Source organism: Arachis stenosperma, chromosome 6 (assembly GCF_014773155.1).
Source record: "Arachis stenosperma cultivar V10309 chromosome 6, arast.V10309.gnm1.PFL2, whole genome shotgun sequence".
Lineage (NCBI taxonomy): Eukaryota > Viridiplantae > Streptophyta > Magnoliopsida > Fabales > Fabaceae > Arachis > Arachis stenosperma.
Window position 1 is genome coordinate 2714121 of NC_080382.1, and position 24423 is coordinate 2738543.

The 24423-nt window shown below is 34.3% G+C and overlaps 3 protein-coding genes and 1 non-coding gene across 4 annotated transcripts; 2 read left to right on the top strand and 2 right to left on the bottom strand.

Annotated features, from left to right (window-relative positions):
* Nucleotides 1-272: 272 nt before the first annotated feature.
* On the top strand, nt 273-3173 carry LOC130935616 (UV-stimulated scaffold protein A homolog). Its single transcript, XM_057865441.1, has 2 exons — nt 273-647; nt 1176-3173. The coding sequence occupies exons 1-2, from the start codon at nt 441-443 to the stop codon at nt 2919-2921; spliced, it is 1953 nt and encodes a 650-aa protein (XP_057721424.1). The 5' UTR covers nt 273-440; the 3' UTR covers nt 2922-3173.
* Nucleotides 3174-8947: 5774 nt separating this feature from the next.
* Nucleotides 8948-12331, top strand: LOC130932445 (E3 ubiquitin-protein ligase SINAT3-like). Its single transcript, XM_057861770.1, has 3 exons — nt 8948-9410; nt 11238-11624; nt 11715-12331. The coding sequence occupies exons 1-3, from the start codon at nt 9228-9230 to the stop codon at nt 12075-12077; spliced, it is 933 nt and encodes a 310-aa protein (XP_057717753.1). The 5' UTR covers nt 8948-9227; the 3' UTR covers nt 12078-12331.
* A 930-nt stretch (nt 12332-13261) lies between these two features.
* LOC130935942 (uncharacterized) lies at nt 13262-16965 on the bottom strand. Its single transcript, XM_057865878.1, has 2 exons — nt 16162-16965; nt 13262-13693 (listed from the first exon to the last, which is right to left on the bottom strand). The coding sequence occupies exons 1-2, from the start codon at nt 16807-16809 to the stop codon at nt 13532-13534; spliced, it is 810 nt and encodes a 269-aa protein (XP_057721861.1). The 5' UTR covers nt 16810-16965; the 3' UTR covers nt 13262-13531.
* Nucleotides 16966-17073: 108 nt separating this feature from the next.
* On the bottom strand, nt 17074-17146 carry TRNAA-UGC (transfer RNA alanine (anticodon UGC)). The gene has a single exon. It is a non-coding gene; the product is annotated as a tRNA-Ala (tRNA).
* Between the last annotated feature and the right edge of the window lie 7277 nt (nt 17147-24423).

Below are 24423 nucleotides of genomic sequence, written 5' to 3' on the forward strand. Positions count from 1 at the left end.
GAGAAGTCAGAGGCGGCAATAATATTGGGTCATCAAAGTGGACACATGAGATGTATATAGTATCTTTGGATTGGACTTTGTTTTAATTTTTTCAAAAAGGTTTACTTTTTGGGCTTCAAAGAGAGGACAAGGCCCGCAAAAACTATGTTACATAATCTGATATTTACTTCTATTTTCAATTTGGATCCATATGACTTTCAGCTTATTATGATTTATGACCCAATTATATTGAAAGTCAGCAAATGGCTGATGGTCTTTATCAGATTCAGTTGGAAGCCGTTGACATTTCGCGCGGACGGCGTCACCAACACGAAAAGGGGCAATTTTGCAAGGCACTATAAATTTAGGGTTTTTATAACTGCGGTATAAATGATAATGAATATATAACTCACATTTACGATTGAAATTGGGATAGGGATTGGATTGGAAGTTGGAAAAGTATGGAAGCAGAGGAGAGAGAAAGAGGAGAAGGGATTGGGAATGGAAGAAAGGTGATTGTTTTGATCGAAAAGGCAACCAACTCCACCGAACTCGAGGTGGATCCCCGCCTCCTCAATGCTATCAAGGCGGTGGTCCGATACTCCGATTCCGAGCTCCGCCTCTCTGCCGAAATTCTAATGGATCTCATGAAGCGTGACCACTCGCAGGTTCTTCCTTTTTCTTGTTCCCTAGGGCTTAAATTTCTTCCCTGCTGTTTTCTCATTAGGGTTATTTTCAATTGGACAAGTTTTCAGTATTTGTCGATCTTATCTGCAAAGAAAAACGAAAAAAAAAAAAGGATGTAATATATGTTGCATTCAAGTCTTATTGATATGGATAGGGCAGGGCAACCCCATGCTTACTTGACCAATTAGCTTGAAAAGGCATGAAATCATGAACTTGGTCACGTGGGATTTGAGTGAAGTTATGAAGTGAGTGAGTGTTTTAGCTGTGCTTCTTCGTTGTGCATTGATTGATAAAAAAATTCAGCTGTTCTTGTTGCGGGAAGCTTTTGTTTTGTAATTGATTATCTATCGACCAAACCGAAGTAACTAGTTTTAAAATTACAACGACGGGTGGGGATTATCCTGGGTTCCGCAGGCATAATTGACTAAGTGGATTACTTTAACTTTAACATTGCTGCTGTCATCTCTGAAACATGATCCTGAATTGATCGTGAAAGATATGTGTTGCAGGTTAGGTACCTTGCACTTCTTATCATCAATGAGCTGTTCATGCGTTCGAAGCTTTTTAGGACCCTTATTGTTGAGAATTTGGACCAGTTAATGACTTTGAGTGTTGGGTTCAGGCGAAATCTGCCTCTGCCTGCTCCACCAGCTGTTGCATCTGTTCTGCGTTCTAAGGCCATTGAGTTCTTGGAGAAGTGGAATGTGTCATTTGGGTTTCATTACAGGCAGCTTAGATTAGGTTATGATTACCTAAAGAATACTCTTAGGCTTCAGTTTCCTAACATACAGGCTAACCGGGAGCGAATTCAGCAAGAGAGAAGGGAAAGAGAGAGGAAGTCTAAAGAGATTTTATTGAAGAAGTACGAATTCTTGAAAGAAAATGTATCTTCAATTGAGGGAGGAATAATGTCTACAGTGGAAGAGATTGATGAATGTTTGGACATTTTGCACTCAGAGCATGAATCCATGTCAGATGATATCTTAGATGATGATGATGATGATGCTGCATTCCGATCCTTAGAGCTGCAGCGGATTCGTCTTGATGCATTGAGAGAAGGGGAGAAAGTTTACGAGAATAGTGAGAACAAGGTCATTTTTGATGCCTTGAGGGAGCTGTACAAGCTTCTAGTAACAAAGCATTTGGTTTGCATCCAAGAATGGATTTCTGTTCTATTAAAAGTTGAAGTGGCAGATAATAGATTCAGGGATTCCTCTCTGAAACTATTCATAGATATCCTAAATCGTCTCAAATCAGTTAAAAGAAAATGCGAGGAGGCAGGTTGTTCTCTTACAAACTCATCAAAACCAAATGAGGAAGAAGATTTTTGGGAGGAGGGTATTGTTGGATCTAATGTAACCTCATTGAGTATGACTAGTAATGAAAACAAGGCTCTTGAAATCGCATTGAATACAACTGGTATAGAAAACAAAGCACCTGCCATGGTATCAAGTTCCCATAGAATGAATATGAATAATGACAATCTTGGTTCAAACAAGAAATGTTCTGCTGGCTCTAATACTGACAGCATGCAGCATGGAAAAGAAGAAACTGAGTCAAATACTCTGAGGAGTAAATTAATGGCTGAAGCCCCTGTGGTGCATTGGGGTTCTAACTTGGATGACTGGGGTTCACAGAGAGTTTATATGGCCAACCAGCGGGGCTTGGAGCTTCAAAGTCACTGGGGTAGGGTGGACAATGATAGAGTTCTTCCAGCAGACAAAATTGATGAACTGAATGTTCAGGCCGTTCCTTATGAAGAAGAGCAGGTTGAGATACAACCATGCGGTGCTCCTTTGAGGAATGGTGGACTATGTCAGAGAAGAGATATAAAAGTTTGCCCATTTCATGGACCTGTAATTCCTCGAGATGATGAAGGGAGACCACTTGACAATCTGAGCCCATCAAAGGAAACAAACATGAATTTCAAGACTGATTTGGTAGAGGAGTTGGCAAAACAAGCAGTGAAAAATGTTCGCGAAAGAGACAAAGAGGTGGCAGAAAAGAGAGTAGTGGATAAACGATCATTGAAGCGGGCAAAACTTGCTAAAATTCGAGAGCACAATGAAGTAGTCTTGCGCGATGCTGCTTTGGCTTCAACTTCAAGATCAGCGGCACTTGGGGAAGACGGTGAGGATAGATCATCTGCCAAAGAAAAGAAGAAAGGTCTTGCATCCATGCTTCAAAAGAAAGTCACATCCAAAGATAGAATTGCCCAAAAGCTTTTGGGTTTGCGGGCAAGGGGCTGCAGTTAGGCAGCAGCTTCTCATGCTGCTTTATTTTTCTTTGGCTGATTATAATGTCAACCAAGAATGAAGAAAAAAGCAGTTTGTTTGGCCAGTCTCTGTAATTTGGAGAGGAGCGAAATTGAAAACTTATTTTACCACATTTTCTATAATTTTTTCCCCGTATATAGTAGGTGCCAAGATGTGTTTATGTTAACCATAACTATAATTTGTTGCCATAGGCCAATAGATGTTCAATTCATCAATTATTATTCCCATCAAGGTTGTGTTATGTGTGTAGCCCATGAAGGAATCTCACTTATAAAAATACCTCGTGGGTGGTTGTAGAATCATTAATAGTATCATAAATGCCTTCCATTTTCATTAAATAAGGGCAGCTCAGTAGTCTGAGTTGCCAGTGGTGGTGGTGGTGGACCTCCATGATTCATGACCAAATTATTGCTTTCCCCTAACAAGAAGACTCATAGCGAATTTCGACTGTACTCCAAAATTAGTTATTTTGGACGCACTCATCGGTGGATGGGGTTTTTTCAATATGATTTCAGAAATTGTTGATATGAAGAAGTTGGCATAGTGCTGTGAGGAACTAGAAAACGAAATAACTGACAGTATATCCCGATTATTATTGGGGGAGATTAACCCGCAATAATAAAAGAGATGTTCCGTCAACTCGAGAGAAAGTTACTTTGATTGCAAGTCATTCATTTTTTTATCCATTTCTATCTTATGTTCTTTAGCCTTCCATGAAACCTGTCTTATTATCATTTGTGTCAGATTTAACTCAGCAAACCTCAATGTCAAGCATGAGGCACCTAAAATTAACAATTGTACTAAACATGCACGATGGAAAGTGTATGTGAATTGTGAAGTAACAAGTAAAGTAAGGGGGGGGGGGGGGGGGGGGGGGGGGGGTAAGCGACACAACACGCAAAATGGAGGGGGGAAAAACCAAATAATAATAAGGTCACATCTGATGAATATTGTTATTTGTTAACAACTAACAAGTGTAAGCCTTGAGATACAAGTATGCAACATTTCTCCAGCAAGTGGCTCAAAACCAGTTCCAAATGCTTTGCACGACAGATACGTGTTTTTAGAGCGTCCTCAAATCAAATATCAGTGTGATTAAGATAACTAAGTCCACACATCAATAAAATAATATAAAATTTAAAATTTTGGAAACCCCACTACAAAATCAAAGTTCTTTTTTCTCTTTGTTAGCATTTTCAAACTATGGATAAACCTGGCATCCACAGAGAAAACGATTGACGGTGAGGTGAACACACTATGCGCCTCAAAGGCATAATAGGGAAATCATTCAATCAAATCTCCTTTCACATGCTAATCGACTACAAAATCTCTATTTATTTATTTATGAGTAAAAAGATAAATATATTCCGATCTTTTTATCCTCAAATATTTAAATTTTTTATGATTGAAAAATATATTTAAGTTTTTCACTTTTTAAAATACGTGATAATTATGTCTCTTTATAAAGTTGGAGTTAAAAAATATAATAAAAAATAATTATATGTTCTACTCGCCCACTACGTTTAAATCAGAACAAGTATATTTTTTGTTCTAACTACACTAATTAAAATGTGCCTGCTTTTACTGTTGTTGCTGCTACTGAATTTATTAACTCTGCTTTTCTCAATTCACCTTTTGTCTTTCCATCCTACATTGAGTCACTTTTTAAGATATTTTTCTCCTTTTCTAGTAATACTTCTGTTGCTTCCACTCCTCCATGTGATTCTAAATGGTATTTTAATTCTAGTTATTTTAATCACATATCTCCTTTGCGTTATCCTTTTTCATCTTTTTCTACCACCACAAATATACCTTCTGTCAATACTGCTAATAATTCCCTCTTGCATGCGACACATAAGGATTTTATTTCACAGTCCAATCTTAATTTTCCTGATACTTATTTATTCCAAACTTACACTTTAATATTATCTCTGTTGGTCAACTTGTTGAACTCGATTTGGATGTTAATTTTTCTATTTCTGGTTGTCGTGTGTAGGATTCTCGGACAGGACAGATCATCGGGACTGGACGTAAGGTCGAAAGATTGTTTGAGTTCGAGAATCTTCATAATCCTGTGTCAAATCTTTGTGTTGTTTCTTCTCCATCTACCCTTCACTTGTGGTATCACCATCTTATCCACAGCTCCTTAGAAAAATTCTGTTCTCTTGTGTCTAAGGGTGTTTGGGTCAGGTTAATAATGAATCTTTTGATTGCATTTCTTGTCAGACTGTCAAACAACCTACTTTATTTTTTTGCAATAATTCATCTCTTGCTTGCTCCCCCTTTGATCTTATCCACTCTAATGTTTAGAGCCCTGCTCCCACCGCTTCTATAGGAGGGACTCGATACTTTGTAGTTTTCATTGATAATTATTCACACTTAACTTAGATTTATTTGATGACTAATCTCCATGAGCTACCTCAGATTTATATTTTTCACTAACCCCAATGTTGATATTTTTTCTAGTGATGATTTTACAGGTTCTATCTTCAGTCAACCTCTTGAGCCTTCTACTCTTCTGCCTTCTCTATCTCTCGATGATTCTAGACCAGACGACGATCCTACTCCTGCTATCATACCTCCTCCCTCCAATCATTCTTCTAGGGTAAAAAATTCACCTCATCATCTTCTTGATTATCATTGTTTTCTACTATTCTTCATCACCATAAACTTCAATCATTCCAAGAAGTCTCCACAAATCCATATTGGCAGCAAACAATGTAGGACGAAATCCAGGTACTTGAAAATGTACACACTTGAGATTTGGTTGATCTTCTTTCTAATCATAAAATTGTGAGTAGTAGATGGGTATACAAGATCAAGACTCGCTCTGATAGTTCTATTGACCGTTATAAAGCACGATTGGTCGCTTAAGGGTATGCAAGAGTATGGTATTGATTATGAAGAGATGATTGCTTCGATTGCTCGGCTCACATCTATTCGCGCTCTTCTTGCCATTTCTGCGATCAGAAAACGGTCTCTCAGTCAGATGGATGTGAAGAATAAATTTCTTAATAGGAATTTAAAAAATAATGTCTATATGAAACTACCCCCGAGATATCCTTGTCCGTCTAGCAAAGTTTGTCTCCTTCACAAGGTACTTTATGGTCTTAAGCAAGCTCCACGTGAATGGTTTGTCAAGTTCAGCACTATTATATGCAATCTTGGCTTCACTTGCATTCCTCATGAGAATGCTCTCTTTATTCGTAAGAGTGAACGCGGAGTTGTTCTTCTACTTTTGTATGTTGATGACATGATCATTACTGAAGATGATGTAGATGGTATTTTTTATCTCAAAGCGTCCCTTCACCATGCTTTTAATATGAAAGATCTTGATTCTCTCAGTTATTTTCTTAGTCTAGAAGTCATATCCACCGATGACGGTATCTATCTCTCTCAAGCTAAGAATACTTCAGATTTTCTTGCTCGAGCTCGAATTACAGATAGTCCACTGAGTCTACTCCTTTTGAGACTAATGTTCGATTTACCCCTATGGATGGCACTGTTTTGGATAATCTTACTCTTTATCGACCGTTAGTTGGAGGTTTCGTCTACTTGACTGTCACATGACTAGACATCGCCTATCAGTTCATGTTCTTAGCCAGTTCTTGTCAGCTCCTCGTACTTCTTACTATGCGGCCGTTCTTTGCATTTTTTGTTACATCAAAGGCACTCTGTTTCATGGTCTTCATTTTTCTATCCATTCATTTTTATCCTTTCAGGCGTACTCAGATGCTTATTGGGCTGGTGATCCCATTGATCGTTGTTCTACTACTGGTTATTGTTTGTTTCTTAGTGACTCTCCCATTTCTTGGCGAGCCAAGAAGAAAACGTTCATTGTTTGATCAAGCACAGAAGCTAAATACAGTGCTTTCGCTGACACCACTGCTGAGGTTGTCTCGATTTGTTGGCTTTTTGAAGACTTGGGTGCTCCTCAGTCATCCCCGACTGGTGTTTTCTATGACAACTGTAGTGCTCTTCAGATTGTCCATAATTATATTTTTCATAAACGTACCAAACACATTGAGATCGATTGTCACTTTGTTCAACAACGTCTCCTTATTGATGTTGTTCGTCTCATAGCTGTTGAAACTCTGGATCAGACTGTGGATATCTTCACGAAAGCTCATCATCCTACTTGCTTTCGAACTCTAGTATTCAAACTCAATCTGGTATCTTTAGCTCCCACTTGAGTTTGAGGGGGGATGTTAGAGTATAATTAAGATCAATTAAGATCAATTAGCATCATATCATATCTGTATATTTATTGTAGGATTTTATGCTTTTATTGCTTTGATTCTCCTAACATCTTTATATACCCTTGTACATTATACATTTGAGGACACACTCAATAATACACTCTTCAGATTGCTCTCTTGTTTCTATCAAAGAAAAAAAAGATGCAACAGCAACATGGGTAAAGAAGAATGCGCGCATGAATTTAAAACTCTTGATAACAATTTGGTTAGTTTTGGTTAGGTATTTTACTTGGTTGTGGATCTTTTCTCTTAGAAATATTAGTTTGTTAGTTCGTAGATAATAATTTAACGAGCATATTATTTGTATATAAAAATTAATTATTAAATTAAATAATAATATAAATTATTTATTAAAATATAAAATATATATTAAAAATAAATTAAATAACACATGTAGTATTCTCCTAATACTGAATAACTGAGATTCAGTATTGCGTTTGGTTATGTAGAACTAAAATTAAAATTTGGGATACAAAATTTCAGTTTTTTTAATATCTCCTTAAAATCCAAAAAATTAAAATTTGTTGGGATGAAAAATGAAACTTTAATAACATTTATTTCTGAAATTACCTTCATTTAACTTTTCAAATTCTAAATTTAACTCCATCTTTTCTTTTTCAACAAAAACATAATTCAATCAGATACATTTTACACCAAATATAATACAAAGATTTAGGGTCCGTTTGGAAAACTCAAAAAACTACTTTTTTTTAGCTTTTGACTTATAAAAAGTTATATTAATAGTGTTTGGTACAATTTTTTAAATAAACTTTTAACTTTTCAAAAAGTTATTTAAGAGCTTTTGAAGAAGTTAAAAATGTGATTTCTTCTATTTTCAAAAGTTATTTTATCACCCTTATTTAATGTGCATTAAAACAAGGACTTCTATTTCTATAATAACTTTTTAAATACAAAATAACTTATTTAAAAATTATTATTAATAAAAGTTCTTATATTTTAATCTCTTTTTTCAGATGAACTTATTTAAGAAGTTTAGTCAAATTGGCTTTAATTTAGCTTAAATCTTTCTTACAAACCACCAAAACAAAATCCCCCATTATAACATTTTTACTTCTACTATTAGGCTAATAAAGAGAAAAAAGTGAGTATAATTAATCTTACATCCTAATAAGATTTGATTGTCAAAATCACGTAGGTTACGTTTGTTTACGAGAATAGGATAAGATAAAATACTAAAAATAAGATACAAAAGAGTGAGACACAAAAATTTATATTTTTTATTTTTTTGTAATAAAATAAAACAAATTATAAAAATTTAATTCATTCTCATTTTTTTCATCCAAAAAATTTGAGAGAAAAATATAATAATAAAAATATATAATTATAAAAAACTAACAAAGATAATAAAAAATAAAAAATAAATTATATTCTTTATTAATATTTTTATATCATCCTATTAAAATAAACACAAAATACATTGATTTAATATTTTTAAATATAATATTTTTATATATATTTTATATATAAAATACAATTTTATATCTTTATATTTTTATCACATATTCTATTTCTGTCTCTGTGCAATATTGTGAGAGAGTGTCCAAGGTCCACACTTCCCATACAAAATGATTACCATTTTTTTTTTGAAATCTTATTATTATTGGCCTTTGTCTAACAGCTCTGTCTGTGTGCCGTTAGATCTTACCAATCAAAGAGTCCTTAGTCCCTCAGGATTCGAACACCGAAATTAATATTTTATTCTTACAGCACTTCTGTGTCTGTCTTGGAACTTAGAAAAGACCAATGAAAGAAAGGCATCAATTTTTGGCATCGGTTTCTGTAAGCAACTGCTAAATTAAATAAAAATAGTTCCTTTTTTTTCCACTTCCCTTCTTCCCTTGTCTTCTCCCCACCTCACCCTCCATCACAAATTCAAAAACTTGCATTCCATACTCTTTTTCTTTTTTCTTTTTCTTTTTCTTTTTCTCTTTTGAGTGAATCACAAACACCCATCATCGAAGATTAGGCTCAGAGTAATTTCGGTTGAAAGAAGGAAAAGAAAGAAATGGAATCGAGTAGCATTGATAGCAGTATATTGTCCTTGACTATGATGGAGGAAGATGAGCATACCCATCATCAGTTTTCTTCGATCTCGAAGCTGCACAACAATGGCCCCACCACAACCAGTGTCCATGACCTTCTTGAGTGCCCTGTTTGCACAAATTCAATGTACCCTCCAATCCACCAGGTCTTTCTTCTCTGATGTACCCCCTTTCCGCTTTATGGCTTTTGCTTCCCACAATCATGCTCCTTTTTTGCTCTCTCATTACTTGCTTCTGTGTTTCTTTCTTTTTAAGTTGTGTTTGATGCTATTTACTTGCTTGCAATAATCATTCTGTTACTTTTTTTTTAGGAAAAAGTAAAATATTAATTAAAGAGAGGATTTATTTTCTATTTTATAAATAGGTGCTTATGGTTGTGTGGTTTGGGATACTATGAAGTGTTATGATTGCATTGGAAGTCTTCAATGTTGAGATCTTATGTTTTACTGGAAATTTCAGTTTGCATGATGATGTTGATTATGATAGTGAATCCTCAGGGTTTGATTGATTTGGGTGGGTTGTTGGAGTGGTTTATAAAGCGTGAAGATACTCTTCATCAAAGCTTTGTTCTTTCTAAAGTTGACTTTTTTTTGCTGTTGCAAGTTTCTTCTCACCTGTTACCTTGTTTACTTTAGGTAAAGTTGTTTGATTGGTAATGAATGGAATGTGAAAATTTTGAGTAAATGCCATTTTGTTATTCTTCAAGTCATGCTTGTGATGTTGGAGGCTTAGCCTACCAAAAGAGGCATAAAAAATGAATTTAGATCCTGGAAAGTGAGAAAGTTGGTGGAGTGGTAAAGTAATCACCATTGATTTTGTAACTTTCGTAAAATATGTATCCCACTATCTTAATTTAAGAGCGATTAATTCTTCATTTTACCAATTTTACCACTTTATCGACTTCCTTGTTTTAGAGGGCTTTGATTCATAAAAAATTATTGTTTTGGTAGATTTAGTTTTTAAATGAGAAAACAAACTTAATTACATCAGTGAAATCTTGACGGTGAGTGATAATTTTAATTAATGTATATGTGTCATTCTAGAATGATGATTGTTGTAAGGAGTTATTATTGTTTCTCAATGATGTGAAGGTGAATTACTCACTTGTGGTTTAGAAGGACCAGAGAATCTCTTTTGGTTAGGAACTTAGGATGCGTAATAGTTTGACATTTATTTAGTTATTCCATCTTTGCGTATAGAAATTGGCTTGGAATGTTGTTGTTCCACGGCAACATCATTAGCCAGATGCCCTTTTCATTGTGTTTAGTTAGATATGTTGGTAATATTTTATAGGGTTTAGTTTAACATAAGGCCATATATGTGTTTTGAAGGCACAAGTTAAAAGTTATCAATTGAGAAAATTTTTGTGAAAAAGATACAATATTTAAGTTGTTAACGTATTTATTATATAGTTGTTAAAATAAAAATTTAAAAACTTTTATTAGTAGTAATCTTTGAGAAAGTCTAAGGGCTAGCACTTAACCAGCAAAAAAAAAATGAGTAATTCTCTATCATTAGATGTCTCACACCATTAAAAACCCTATTGATAGCTACAAATTACAAAATTTGCTGGCCCCTAGCACTCATCGTAATCTTTAATACGTGTCTTTAAACACTTATTAACTAAATCCTATTTTATATTCTCTTATAAATTGATGTGCACTTACTGCAAATATGAGATATTGGTGGTTCATATTTTCTCTAACACTGACAACACAGCATTCTTTTCGCTACAATATCATATAATAAGTTGGAAGTGACATACATATGACTATGAATAACTAGTCTTATTCCTAATTAGGATGTCTTGTCATGTAGTAGTGGTTGCAAAAAATTTCTTCACATTATCTTGGTCCTTATAAAGAGTAGCCATCAATTTATAAACTATTCATAACTCAATGTATTCCATATTTTCAGAACAAGAGATATGATAGTACAAAACAAGTGTCTGATTGTTGAGTTTGGTTATGCAGTGTCACAATGGGCATACCCTATGTTCAACTTGCAAGACAAGGGTACACAACCGGTGCCCGACTTGCAGACAGGAACTCGGAGACATAAGGTGTCTGGCATTGGAGAAGATAGCAGAATCACTTGAACTTCCTTGCAGATACATCTCTCTTGGTTGTCCAGAGATATTTCCATATTACAGCAAACTCAAACATGAGGCTATTTGTAACTTCAGACCATACAACTGCCCTTATGCCGGCTCAGACTGCTCTATCGTCGGAGACATCCCCTACCTTGTCGCTCATTTAAGAGATGATCACAGGGTTGATATGCATTCTGGCTGCACCTTCAACCATCGCTATGTCAAGTCTAATCCCATGGAAGTAGAAAATGCTACTTGGATGCTAACAGTAAGAATAAAATTTTCCACCATATGTTGTTCTACTTCCACTCTTATTCCAATTGATATGGTTGACTCCAAATTTTTTTTTTCATGTCAGGTGTTCCACTGTTTTGGCCAGTATTTCTGTCTCCATTTTGAAGCATTCCAGCTGGGTATGGCTCCAGTTTACATGGCATTCCTCCGGTTCATGGGAGACGAAAGAGAGGCCCGTAACTACAGCTACAGCCTGGAGGTAGGAGGAAACGGACGCAAGCTAACCTTCGAGGGGAGTCCAAGAAGCATCAGAGATAGCCACAAGAAAGTCCGAGACAGCCACGATGGCCTCATTATATACCGTCACATGGCGCTCTTCTTCTCGGGCGGGGACAGGAAAGAGTTGAAGCTGAGAGTGACAGGAAGAATATGGAAAGAGCAGCAGAACCCTGATGGTGGAGTGTGCATTCCCAATCTTTGTACCTAAAGTTCATTGTATTGTATTGTATTGTATCTCTCTAACCTTGCTTTCTAGATGTAGATAATTTTTGAAGTAATCTATGCTTGGAGGTGGTGGCTTTCAACTCAAAATAAATAACCAAGTATATGATCCTACGTGTAACATATGCTAAATTAGTCCCTTGAGACAGTTTTGGTCATTACAAAAGAAAGCAAAATCAAATATGGCACTGCTCATAGGATTTATGAATTAAATTCTGCTACTCATCTCCGTTCTTAAAATGTTTCATATGTTATTCTTGGATAGCTTAATGTTTCAAAGATTTAGTAATATGCTCAAGGTTAGTGTGAACGGAAAGGGTTCAACATATGTTTTATAAGAACAAGAGTTCAAAACATTCATGTGTTATACTTATATATGAAATACGTGACAATTAAAATATATCACATAATATTTTTTCATTTTAATTAAAATGCGATCTTTTTCTACTAAAATTAAGAAGTTTTTTCCTTTCTCCACTTTATCTATCTTTATTTTATATTATCAAATGAAAAAAAAAAACTAGCAACAAAACTTCAATGACTGGCCTTCCGATCGATAGTTTATTATTATTATTTTTTGTTTTTGATGATTCGATCGATAGTTTATTAGAACTTACAATTCCACAACAATTCCACAATATTATGTCGTACAAAAATACTACTGAGTCTAAAAGCCTTGATCTTAATAGATTGAGCAAAATGTGCACCTGCTCGTTTTAGCAATTTCAACTTTTCAAATTGGATTAGGAACAAAGAAATGAGATCAAATAGTATACAATTTTCATCTTTGTTGCTTCTCCCTTTGGTAAGAATTATTAATGGCTTTAATAAATTCGAAGCATTAAAATCCTAATGGAAGGGGACAAGAAAAGAATGGTACCATAAAGAGAACGCAGCGGAAACATAAAAAATAGATAAGGGTTTCCTACTAAACCTCTTAAAAACCCGTTCTTAGCAATCTAGATCACTGGAAGGATTTTCCCTACTAGACCTTCAAAGAACCTGTCCTTGACAACGAATTTATTAAAGCCATTAATTAATTCTTATCACCCTTGGTCTATATTATGCAGTAGACTTTAAACTGAAAAAGGTTGCACCAAACAAGCACACAACAAACTCAGTGCATCATACAACCTTGCCAATAAAGACAGTGTAACCCTTTTTCTGAAATTTAGAGGGAGGAGGCACATTAAATATTCAAGGAGGAGAAGCTTAGTCTCTCTATATATGGCAAATCAATGATAATTTATAAGGCCTCCAGTGCCAGTAGAAGGCACTGAAGAAAAAATTCTAATTAAATTCTATTCGCTCAAGTTGATGCACAATAATAATACAGTGTGCTGACTAAGCAGGTGCTATACTAGATGCTGCATCAGAGCAACTAGTATGTGAAATGAATGATACAGTTTTTTGACAAAAAATGGCAACATAATCAATCCCTTAAGTCCCAACAACACAAGCTTGACAACAGAAACAGGCAACTAAGAAGCCAAGTAGAGCACCAGCAATAACTTGGGATGGAGTGTGTCCTAGAAGTTCCTTCAGCTTCCTTTCACTAATTGGATGCCCTTTGAACAAGTCTGCTACAATCATATTTAGCACCTGTCAGATTACCACGAACAGAACAAATGACAACAGGTTAGAAATCACCTTGATCCTAAGGAACAACAACAATAAAAGTAAAAATGCATAGGACTTTGCAGTTAAAATGAGACAGAGACAGTTTTAATATCTTAGAATTTGACGGGGAAAAACCGCAATAATGGATGTCTAAAACTCAAAAGTCGGTGTTGTAGAACAAACATGGAATGCAAAACATGAAAGATACACATAATGATTCATAACCTAACTACTAACTAGTCACTTAAAATGGAAAGGTCAAAAGAGGTGAATTACAAGAGCTGCCTATTGGCAGAGAAATATGTTTGGTGTCGAAATAAGTAAACTGCAAGTGCAACCTATGACAGAGAGGCAAAGCTAAATTTGGTTGCATAACAAGGAGTCTTGAGGGAGAAAAAACTGGATAGTATCCAGTGGAAGATCTCACCTTTCATTACATTCTCTCTCTCATTTATTTTTGGTCCCACTTATAGAATTAAAGGTGAGAGATTACACTTTATGCTCTCCAGTAACAAAAAAAATGGAGAGGATCCATTTCCGAGTCTTGAGGGGAATTTCCATTTGATCTAAGCGTATGGCGGAATACCATTATCTGCACACAAATATGTTGTTTCTTTAAGCACCTTAACAAGAATGTACTTTCCTACGTTTGTTTATAGGGATAGGACACAAGAAACATAAAATCGTGTTTGACAGATGAGACATAAACAGAGACATTGTGTTCAGAGACACCGAATTAGTATAGAAGCCTGCTACACATACAAGCCTTTTTGGCTTACAAGTTATACAAGTTGCTCCAAGTCCAAGAAAAAAACACGCACTCCTTCAACAACACTTTCACTCTTCGTCTTCTTCCTCAATCAAAACGCAAACCATCAAGAAAAAAACTCGCGCCCCTTCCATAACATGTTCACTCTTCCTCTTCTTCCTCAATCAAAACGCAAACCATCAAGATTCAAGGGACATTCAAAACAAACTACTACGATTTTGCAGAAACGTTCCAACTCCTCGCGAAGAGTAGAAGAAATCAAGAAGAAAAGATACAAATCTCCATAAAAAATCACTAGAAAAAAGAAAGAAACATTATTCAACGTAATGTTTTACTGTTCTTCTAGATTTTTCTTCTAGATTGTCTCTGTCATGTGCCACATCCTTGACCAGCAAAACATTAAAAGATTTCAAGAAGAAATAGACTGTGTCCCTCTGTTTTGGGTAACATTAAAAGATTTCAAGAAAAAATATACTGTCTCCCTCTGTTTTGGGTTTATTTCTTAAATCCTTTGGGTGTATTTCTGTAATCCTTTCTATAACCGTTTGGGTGTATTTCTGTAACCGTTTAGGTGTATTTATGTAATCGTTTGGGTGTATTTCTGAAGTTCCATTATCTTCAAAACGATTTCAAAGCTTGATTTCAGAAACCATGAAAATCGAAAATAAACGAAGCAAAGAGAGAACGCATGAAGGAGATCCAACAAATTTGACAAGAAACTCGAAAAAAGAAACGAAATCTTTTGAAAAATAAAAGTTATATATTTGTGCGTTAATTGATTTGAATTGATTTAAAATTCTGTTAAAAAGGCACGTAACAAGCAGCGCGTTTAATGGGTGAATTTCGTTCAGACTTATAAAGCTTGTAAATGCAAAACACTTGTATGTAGAGATTAATCCATTAGTATATTTTGTATCCATCAAGGACTCAGAGACAGTAAAAAGAGACAAAACTTATTTTTTATTTTTCTTTCATTATTCTTGTTAATTTTTTATAATTATACTTTTTTATTATTATATTTTTCTTCTCAAAATTTTTAAATGAAAAAAAATGATAATAAATTAGATTTTCATAATTTATTCTATTTTATCACCAAACAAAATACAAAAACACTAAATTCTGGGTCTTTTATATTGTCTTGTTCTCAATGTCTTATCTTGTCCTAATCACAGAAACAAGCGACAGCCTAAAGATTCATTTCAGTACAATTCGCTTAGTACAATCACCCGGCAGCCTAAAGGTTCATTTCAGTACAATTCGCTTAGTACAATCACCCGGTAATCAGAAACTAACTAAAGAACTAAAACTCCTAGTTGCCAAGCAAAATAAGTTTCAGATTTAAGATTGTGTTAGAAAACAGCCCAGTTGAACCAACCTAATACTTTATTCCCGATTTCTCATTGAATGAACATCATATAGCTCTAAGTGAACTTAACATTGTTTGCATTACACCCTATATAACCACACTTAAAAAAAAAAAAAAAAAAAAACAACTTTTTAGCTACCAAAGCTAACTTTGCACTCTGCAAACAGTCCTCTTTTCCCGACAAGTTCCATTTTTTCTTTTTTAATTTCTTGTAATCAAATATTTGACAAACAAAGCAAGCACAACTGAAAGTACGAGGTGCAATAAATGCATCTAAATGAAAACAATCTGAGACAGAGAAGAACAAGGGATTACCTCAGCTTGCATGCCAGCATGTCTCCTGACACCAATTGCATCATACATGACAATAAGGCTGAAGCCCAAACACACCGGAAAGAGCGAGTCAGCGACGCCATGACAGAGAGCAACGGAGGTGGTGAGGGCAGTGCAAAGCGCAGAGTGCGAGGACGGCATCCCCCCAGAAGCAAACAAGAGCTTCAAGTCCCACGTCCTCTCCACGAAGAAGTTCAAGAAAACCTTCATCGACTGCGCTATGAGCCACGCCAACAGCCCCGAAACGAAGGTTGGATTCGCCGCCAATGTCGCCACAAAGGGACTTATCCGAAGCTTAGCATTGGCTGTGACGCTCAACAGAGCCACCCCCAACCCTCCTCTGTTCTGAAGGTAGCAACCGTTCCACTCTTCCATTGCTTTGTCTGCATCAGTTGTGCAAGCTTGGAAGATGGAAAGCCACTTGTGGGTGTGCAAAGATGCCACCTTTTTTATCGTTTGCAGCACCCAGATAGGGGTTCTTGGGGAATTCCATGGAGGAGATGTGTAGGAAGAAGAAAGACAAGTGGTGGTGGGTCTGAAGTTGAAGAATGAAAAGGTGGTAGATGGGGAAAGTGGGGTAATTGCGATTGGGGTGCAAGTGAATGAAGTCAGCGAGAGAAGAGAATCCATGGAAGGGGTTTAAGTTCAGTCAGCATTTCAAAAGAAACAAGCATCGAGAGTGAATGAAGGAAGGAATTATTAATGGGATAGATAAGAAGGAATGTAACAGAAAGTTAGAAAGACAGAGGTAGGGCAGATAGAGAAAATTAGGGAACCAGTGACATCTTGTCTTGTTTCTCATTTACATATTCATTTCCCATAAAACAGGTATCATCATAATTTTAAAGCATATTCGATTACTCTCTCGAACGTTTCTAAAAGGATGAAGAATAATGGAGCTGCGGGGAATCGAACCCCGTGCCTCTCGCATGCAAAGCGAGCGCTCTACCATATGAGCTACAACCCCTGTTTGAAATAAAATTTTTAAATTCCATTAATGTGTTTTTAGTTTTGAGTGTAAATCACACCAACTAGGTCACTTAAAAAATAACTGTAATTTTTAACGATTAATTCCATCCGATATTCTACTCTTCTATTAATATTTTTATCCGAAACTAACGGATTTTACTTACTTGTCACAATAGCTGATAATATGTTAAGAAACTATTTTAAAAAAACAAAATGTCTTCTATTGTCTTAATAATACGTTACAGTAAAATAGAACAAATAAATTTTAAAAAAATTAAGAGATATTTAAATTTTTAACTAATTTAAACATAGACACATAAATCTATAATTACAAGCATACAAGTAACGAAAGTAATTGTGTGTTTACATTTACATAATTTACTATATACTATAATATAATCTATCATTTCATTATGTAAACCATCTTATTCCTAATAAATATAATACTAAGGTTTTTGGTAACTTATCCTTTTTTTTGGAAACTAAATAAATTGAGGTACATTCTAAGTAAACGATATTTTTCAAACATAATTTTGTCAAAAATTACTTTTACTATGTTATTTATTTATTGGCGTTTAGGGGTTGAGAACTACTAACATTGTAATAATGAAAACAATAAGATAATTTCTTAAATTATAAATACTTTTTCTTAAACAAAGTAAAGTTACATCTAAAGATTTGGGTAATCTTTACAACCAAATGTAATAATTTTTTGAAGGAAAAAAAAAGGTAACTTTAACAATTATAGCTAGCTACTAATTAAAAATAAGAGTCATTTTTATAGGTATAAATATATAATAAGTCATTTTTAATAATATGCACATTTGGGATCTCTGAAGCAGCATCAAATATGAAAGTAGCAACTTTGAAGAGTTGATCGACAAGGGGATCTAATTGATCATATAACAAAAGTTTTATTCATAACTAGGGTAAAGTGGTAAAGAGTATGAACTATGCATAACTAGGAGGTTTATTGTCAAGTATCTATATATTGGTCTCCAGGACACCAAAATGTTCAGTTTCCAACATATTTATAAGATCACTTTCTAGAATTCCCAAACTTTCTTCATCCACTTCTGAATTCAGAGACTATGTTTTGGACTGAGTGCGAAGGGTGATGCATCTTCCATTTTCAGATACTCTGAAATAGCATTTTTAACACAAGGAATTGCTTCCAGAGCCTCACAAGGAAACTAAATTGATGGCTCAGACTTGAACATTTCCTGTTCAGAAAATAGAACAAGTTATTCTCTGTGAATTTCAAAGATGTTGATATGAACAGTTAAAGTCTTTGCTAATGAATGCCCTTTTCCCTATATGTCTATGGCCTGCTAAACGGTGAAGATTGGACTATAACCTTTTGTTGTGCTATAAAAATCATACCAAATGAGGCAATACTTTTACCCAAACAAATCAGATATTATTTAATATGGCTGAGTATGTACAGTAAACTCAAACTTACAAGAAAGAAATAACGTAAATATTCCAAAAATACAACTTACAGACTTGTTTAATTTTATGAAGATGTTCACAGTTCAAAATACAAAGTGATTATGTAAGTGTGTTACACGTAGTGTTGTTACCAGGCAAATTTCAGGGGTTTCAAAATAAAGATGTAATCCGAAATTCATAACAAGTTACAACAACAAATATTAAAAATAAGGGTCACTTTTATAGGTATAAATGTATAATAAATTATTTTTAACAGTATGCACATTTTGGATCTCTGAAGCAGCATCAAATATGAAAGTAATGCAACCTTGAAGAGTTGATCAACAAGGGCTCTAATTGATTATACAGTAGAAGATTTATTCATAACTAGGGTAAAGTGGTAAAGAGTATGAACTATGCATAACTTGGAGGTTTATTGTCAAGTATCTATATATTGGCCTCCAGGGCACCAAAAATGTTCAGTTTCCAACATGTTCATAAGATCACTTTTTGGAATTCCCAAACTTTCTTCATCCACTTCTGAATTCAGAGACATGTTTTGGACTGAGTGCGGAGGGTGATGACAGAACATACATCCTCCACTTTCAGATACTCTGAAATAGCATTTTCAACACAAGGTATTGCTTCTAGAGCCTCGTAAGGAAACTGCATTAATGGCTCAGGCTTGAACATTTTCTGTTCAAAAAACAGAACAAGTTATTCTCCGTGAATTTCAAAGATATGGATATGAACAGTTAAAGTCTTTGCTAATGAATGCCCTTTTCCCCATATGTCTATGGCCTATTAAACGGTGAAGATTGGACTATAAGCTTCTGTTGTGCAATAAAAATCATACCAAATGAGGCAATACTTTTACCCAAACAAATCGGATATTATTTAATTTGGCTAAGTATGTACAGTAAACTCAAGCTTACAAGAAGAAAATAACGTAAATATTCCAAAACACAACTTACAGACTTGTTTAATTTCATGAAGATGTTCACAATTCAAAATACAAAGTGATTATGTAAGTGTGTTGCACGTAGTGTTGTTAACGTGCAATTTTCAGAGGTTTCAAAATAAGGATGTCATCCGAAATTCATAACAAGTTACAACAACAATTATTGAAATAAGGGTCATTTTTATAGGTATAAATGTAAAATAAGTCATTTTTAACAGTATGCACATTTTGGATCTCTGAAGCAGCATCAAATATGAAAGTAATGCAACCTTGAAGAGTTGATCAACAAGGGCATCTAATTGATCATACAGCAGAAGTTTTATTCATAACTAGGGTAAAGTGGTAAAGAGTATAAACTATGCATAACTAGGAGGTTTATTGTTAAATATCTATATACTGACCTCCAGGCCACCAAAATGTTCAGTTCCTAACATATTTATAAGATCACTTTCTGGAATTCCCAAACTTTCTTCATCCACTTCTGAATTCAGAGACATATTTTGGACTGAGTGCGAACGGTGATGCATCCTCCATTTTCAGATAATCTGAAATAGCATTTTCAACACGAGATATTGCTTTAAGAGCCATGTAAGAAAACTACATTGATGGCTCAGGCTTGAACATTTCATGTTCAGAAAATAGAACAAGTTATCTTCTGTGAATTTCAAAGATTTGGATATGAACAGTTAAATTCTTTGTTAATAAATGCCCTTTTCACTAAATGTCTATGGCCTGCTAAACGATAAAGATTGGACTATAAGCTTCTATTGTGCTATAAAAAACATCCCAAATGAGGCAATACTTTTCCCCAAACGAATCGGATATTATTTAATTTGGCTGAGTATGTACAGTAAACTCAAGCTTACAAGCAGGAAAAAACATAAATATTCCAAAAGACAACTTACAGACTTGTTTAATTTTATGAAGATGTTAACAGTTCAAAATACAAAGCGATTATGTAAATATGTTGCACGTAGTGTTGTTACCAAGCAATTTTTAGGGTTTTCAAAATAAGGATGTAATCCGAAATTCATAATAAGTTACAACAAACAAATATTAAAAATAAGGGTCATTTTTATAGGTATAAATGTATAATAAGTCATTTTTAACAGTATGTACATTTTGGATCTCTGAAGCAGCATCAAGTATGAAAGTAATGTAACCTTGAAGAGTTGATCAACAAGGTTATCTAATTGATAATACAACTGAAGTTTTAATCATAACTAGGGTAAAGTGGTAGAGAGTATGAACTATGCATAACTAGGAGGTTTATTGTCAAGTATCTATATATTGGCCTCCAGGCGACCAAAATGTTCACTTTCCAACATATTTATAAGATCACTTCCTGGAATTCCCAAACTTTCTTCATCCACCTCTGAATTCAGAGACTTGTTTTGGACTAAGTGCGAAGGGTGATGCATCTTCCATTTTCAAATACTCTAAAATAGAATTTTCAATACGAGGTATTGCTTCCAGAGCCTCATAAGAAAACTACATTGATGGCTCAGGCTTGAACATTTTCTGTTCAGAAAACAGAACAAGTTATTCTCCGTGAATTTCAAAGATGCCGATATGAACAGTTAAAGTCTTTGCTAATGAATGCCCTTTTCCCTATATGTCTATGGCCTGTTAAACGGTGAAGATTGGACTATAAGCTTCTGTTGTGCTATAAAAATCATACCAAATGAGCCAATACTTTTACCCAAACGAATCGGATATTATTTAATTTGGCTGAGAATGTACAGTAAACTCAAGCTTATAAGAAAGAAATAACGTAAATATTCCAAAGCACAAGTTACAGACTTGTTTAATTTTATGAAGATGTTCACAGTTCAAATACAAAGTGATTATGTAAGTGTGTTGCACGTAGTGTTGTTACCAGGCAATTTTCAGGGGTTTCAAAATAAAGATGTAATCCAAAATTCATAACAATTTACAACAAATATTAAAAAAAAGGGTCATTTTTATAGGTATAAATGTATAATAAATTATTTTTAACAGTATGCACATTTTGGATCTCTAAAGCAGCATCAAATATGAAAGTAATGCAACCTTGAAGAGTTGATCAACAAGGGCATCTAATTGATCATACAGCAGAAGTTTTATTCATAACTAGGGTAAAGCGGTAAAGAGTATGAACTATGCATAACTCAGAGGTTTATTGTCAAGTATCTATATATTGGCCTCCAGGGCAACAAAACGTTCAATTTCCAAACTTTCTTCATCCACTTCTGAAATCAGAGACATGTTTTGGACTAAGTGCGGAGGGTGATGATAGAACATGCATCCTCCACTTTCAGATACACTGAAATAGCATTTTCAACACGAGGTATTACTTCCAGAGCCTCATAAGGAAACTGCATTAATGGCTCTGGCTTGAACATTTTCTATTCAAAAAACAGAACAAGTTATTCTCCGTGAATTTCAAAGATGTGGATATGAACAGTTAAAGTCTTTGCTAATGAATGCCCTTTTCCTAAATGTCTATGGCCTGTTAAACGGTGAAGATTGGACTATAAGCTTCTGTTGTGCTATAAAAATCATACCAAATGAGGCAATACTTTTACCCAAACGAATCAGATATTATTTAATTTGGCTAAGCATGTACAGTAAACTCAAGCTTACAAGAAGAAAATAACGTAAATATTCCAAAACACAACTTACAGACTTGTTTAATTTCATGAGGATGTTTACAGTTCAAAATACAAAGTGATTATGTAAGTGTGTTGCACGTAAAGTTGTTACCAGACAATTTTTAGGGGTTTTAAAATAAAGATGTAATCCGAAATTCAAAACAAGTTACAAGAACAAATAATAAAAATAAGGGTCATTTTTATAGGTATAAATGTATAATAAGTCATTTTTAATAGTATGCACATTTTGGATCTCTAAAGCAGCATCAAATATGAAAGTAATGCAACCTTGAAGAGTTAATCAACAACGGCATCTAATTGATCATACAGCAGAAGTTTTATTCATTACTAGAGTAAAATGGTAAAAAGTATGAACTATGCATAACTAGGAGGTTTATGGTCAAGTATCTATATATTGGCCTCTAGGGTACCAAAATGTTCAGTTTCCAACATATTTATAAGGTCACTTTCTAGAATTCACAAACTTTCTTCATCCACTTCTAAATTCATAGAAATGTTTTGTACTAAGTGTGAAGAGTGACGATAGAACATGCATCCACCACTTTCAGATACTTTGAAATAGCATTTTCAACACGAGGTATTACTTCCAGAGCCTCATAAGGAAACTGCATTGATGGCTTAGGCTTGAACATTTCCTGTTCAGGAAATAGAACAAGTTTTCTCCGTGAATTTCAAAGATGTGAATATGAACAGTTAAAGTCTTTGCTAATGAATGCCCTTTTTTTCAAAATGTATATGGCATGTTAAACGGTAAAGATTGGACTATAAGCTTCTGTTGTTCTATAAAAATCATACCAAATGAGGCAATACTTTTACCCAAACGAATCAGATATTATTTAATTTGGCTAAGTATGTACAGTAAACTTAAGCTTACAAGAAGAAAATAACGTAAATATTCCAAAACACAACTTACAGACTTGTTTAATTTCATGAAGATGTTTACACTTCAAAATACAAAGTGATTATGTAAGTGTGTTGCACGTAGTGTTGTTACCAGGAAATTTTCAGGGGTTTCAAAATAAGGATGTAATCTGAAACTCATAACAAGTTACAACAACAAATATTAAAAATAAGGGTCAATTTTTTTGGTATAAACGTATTATAAGTCAATTTTAACAATATGCACATTTTGGATCTCTGAAGCAGCATCAAATATGAAAGTAATGCAACCTTGAAGAGTTTATCAACAAGAGCATCTAATTGATCATATAGCAGAAATTTTATGCATAACTAGGGTAAAGTGGTAAAGTGTATGAACTATGCATAACTTGGAGGTTTATTATCAAGTATCTATATATTGGCTTCTAAGGCTTCAAAATGTTTAGGTTTCAACATATTTATAAGATCACTTTCTGGAATTCCCAAACTTTCTTCATCCACTTCTGAATTCAGAGACATGTTTTGGACTGAGTGCAAAGGGTGACGATAGAACATGCATCCTCCACTTTCAGATACTCTGAAATAGCATTTTCAACATGAGGTATTGCTTCCATAGCCTTGTAAAGAAACTGCATTGATGGTTCAGGCTTGAACATTTCTTGTTAAGAAAACAGAACAAGTTATTCTCCTTGAATTTCAAAGATGTGGATATGAACAGTTAAAGCCTTTGCTAATGAATGCCCTTTTCCCTAAATCTCTATGGCCTGTTAAACGGCTAAGATTAGACTATAAGCCTTTGTTGTGCTATCAAAAATCATACTAAATGAGGCAATACTTTTACCCAAATGAATTGGATATTATTTAATTTGACTGAGTATGTACAGTAAACTCTAGCTTACAAGAAGGAAATAACGTAAATATTCCAAAACACAACTTATAGACTTATTTAATTTCATGAAGATGTTCACAGTTGAAAATACAAAGTGATTATGTAAGTGTATTGCACGTAATGTTGTTACTAGGAAATTTTCAGGGGTTTCATGATAAGGATGTAATCCGAAATTTATAACAAGTTACAACAACAAATATTAAAAATAAGGGTCATTTTGATAGGTATAAATGTATAATAAGTCATTTTTAACAGTATGTACATTTTGGATCTCTGAAGCAGCATCAAATCTGAAAGTAATGCAACCTTGAAGAGTTTATCAACAAGGGCATCTAATCGATCATACAGCAGAAGTTATATTCATAACTAGGGTAAAGCGGTAAAGAGTATGAACTATGCATAACTAGGAGGTTTATTGTCCAAGTATCTATATAATGGCCTCCAGGGCAACTAAATGTTCA

Coding starts and splice junctions, on each gene's coding strand:
- LOC130935616 (XM_057865441.1), top strand. CDS start 441: ATGGAAGCAGAGGAGAGAGAAAGAGGAGAAGGGATTGGGAATGGAAGA. Junction 648..1,175: donor TGAAGCGTGACCACTCGCAG/GTTCTTCCTTTT, acceptor TATGTGTTGCAG/GTTAGGTACCTTGCACTTCT.
- LOC130932445 (XM_057861770.1), top strand. CDS start 9,228: ATGGAATCGAGTAGCATTGATAGCAGTATATTGTCCTTGACTATGATG. Junction 9,411..11,237: donor TGTACCCTCCAATCCACCAG/GTCTTTCTTCTC, acceptor TTGGTTATGCAG/TGTCACAATGGGCATACCCT. Junction 11,625..11,714: donor ATGCTACTTGGATGCTAACA/GTAAGAATAAAA, acceptor TTTTCATGTCAG/GTGTTCCACTGTTTTGGCCA.
- LOC130935942 (XM_057865878.1), bottom strand. CDS start 16,809: ATGGATTCTCTTCTCTCGCTGACTTCATTCACTTGCACCCCAATCGCA. Junction 13,694..16,161: donor ATGCTGGCATGCAAGCTGAG/GTAATCCCTTGT, acceptor GTAATCTGACAG/GTGCTAAATATGATTGTAGC.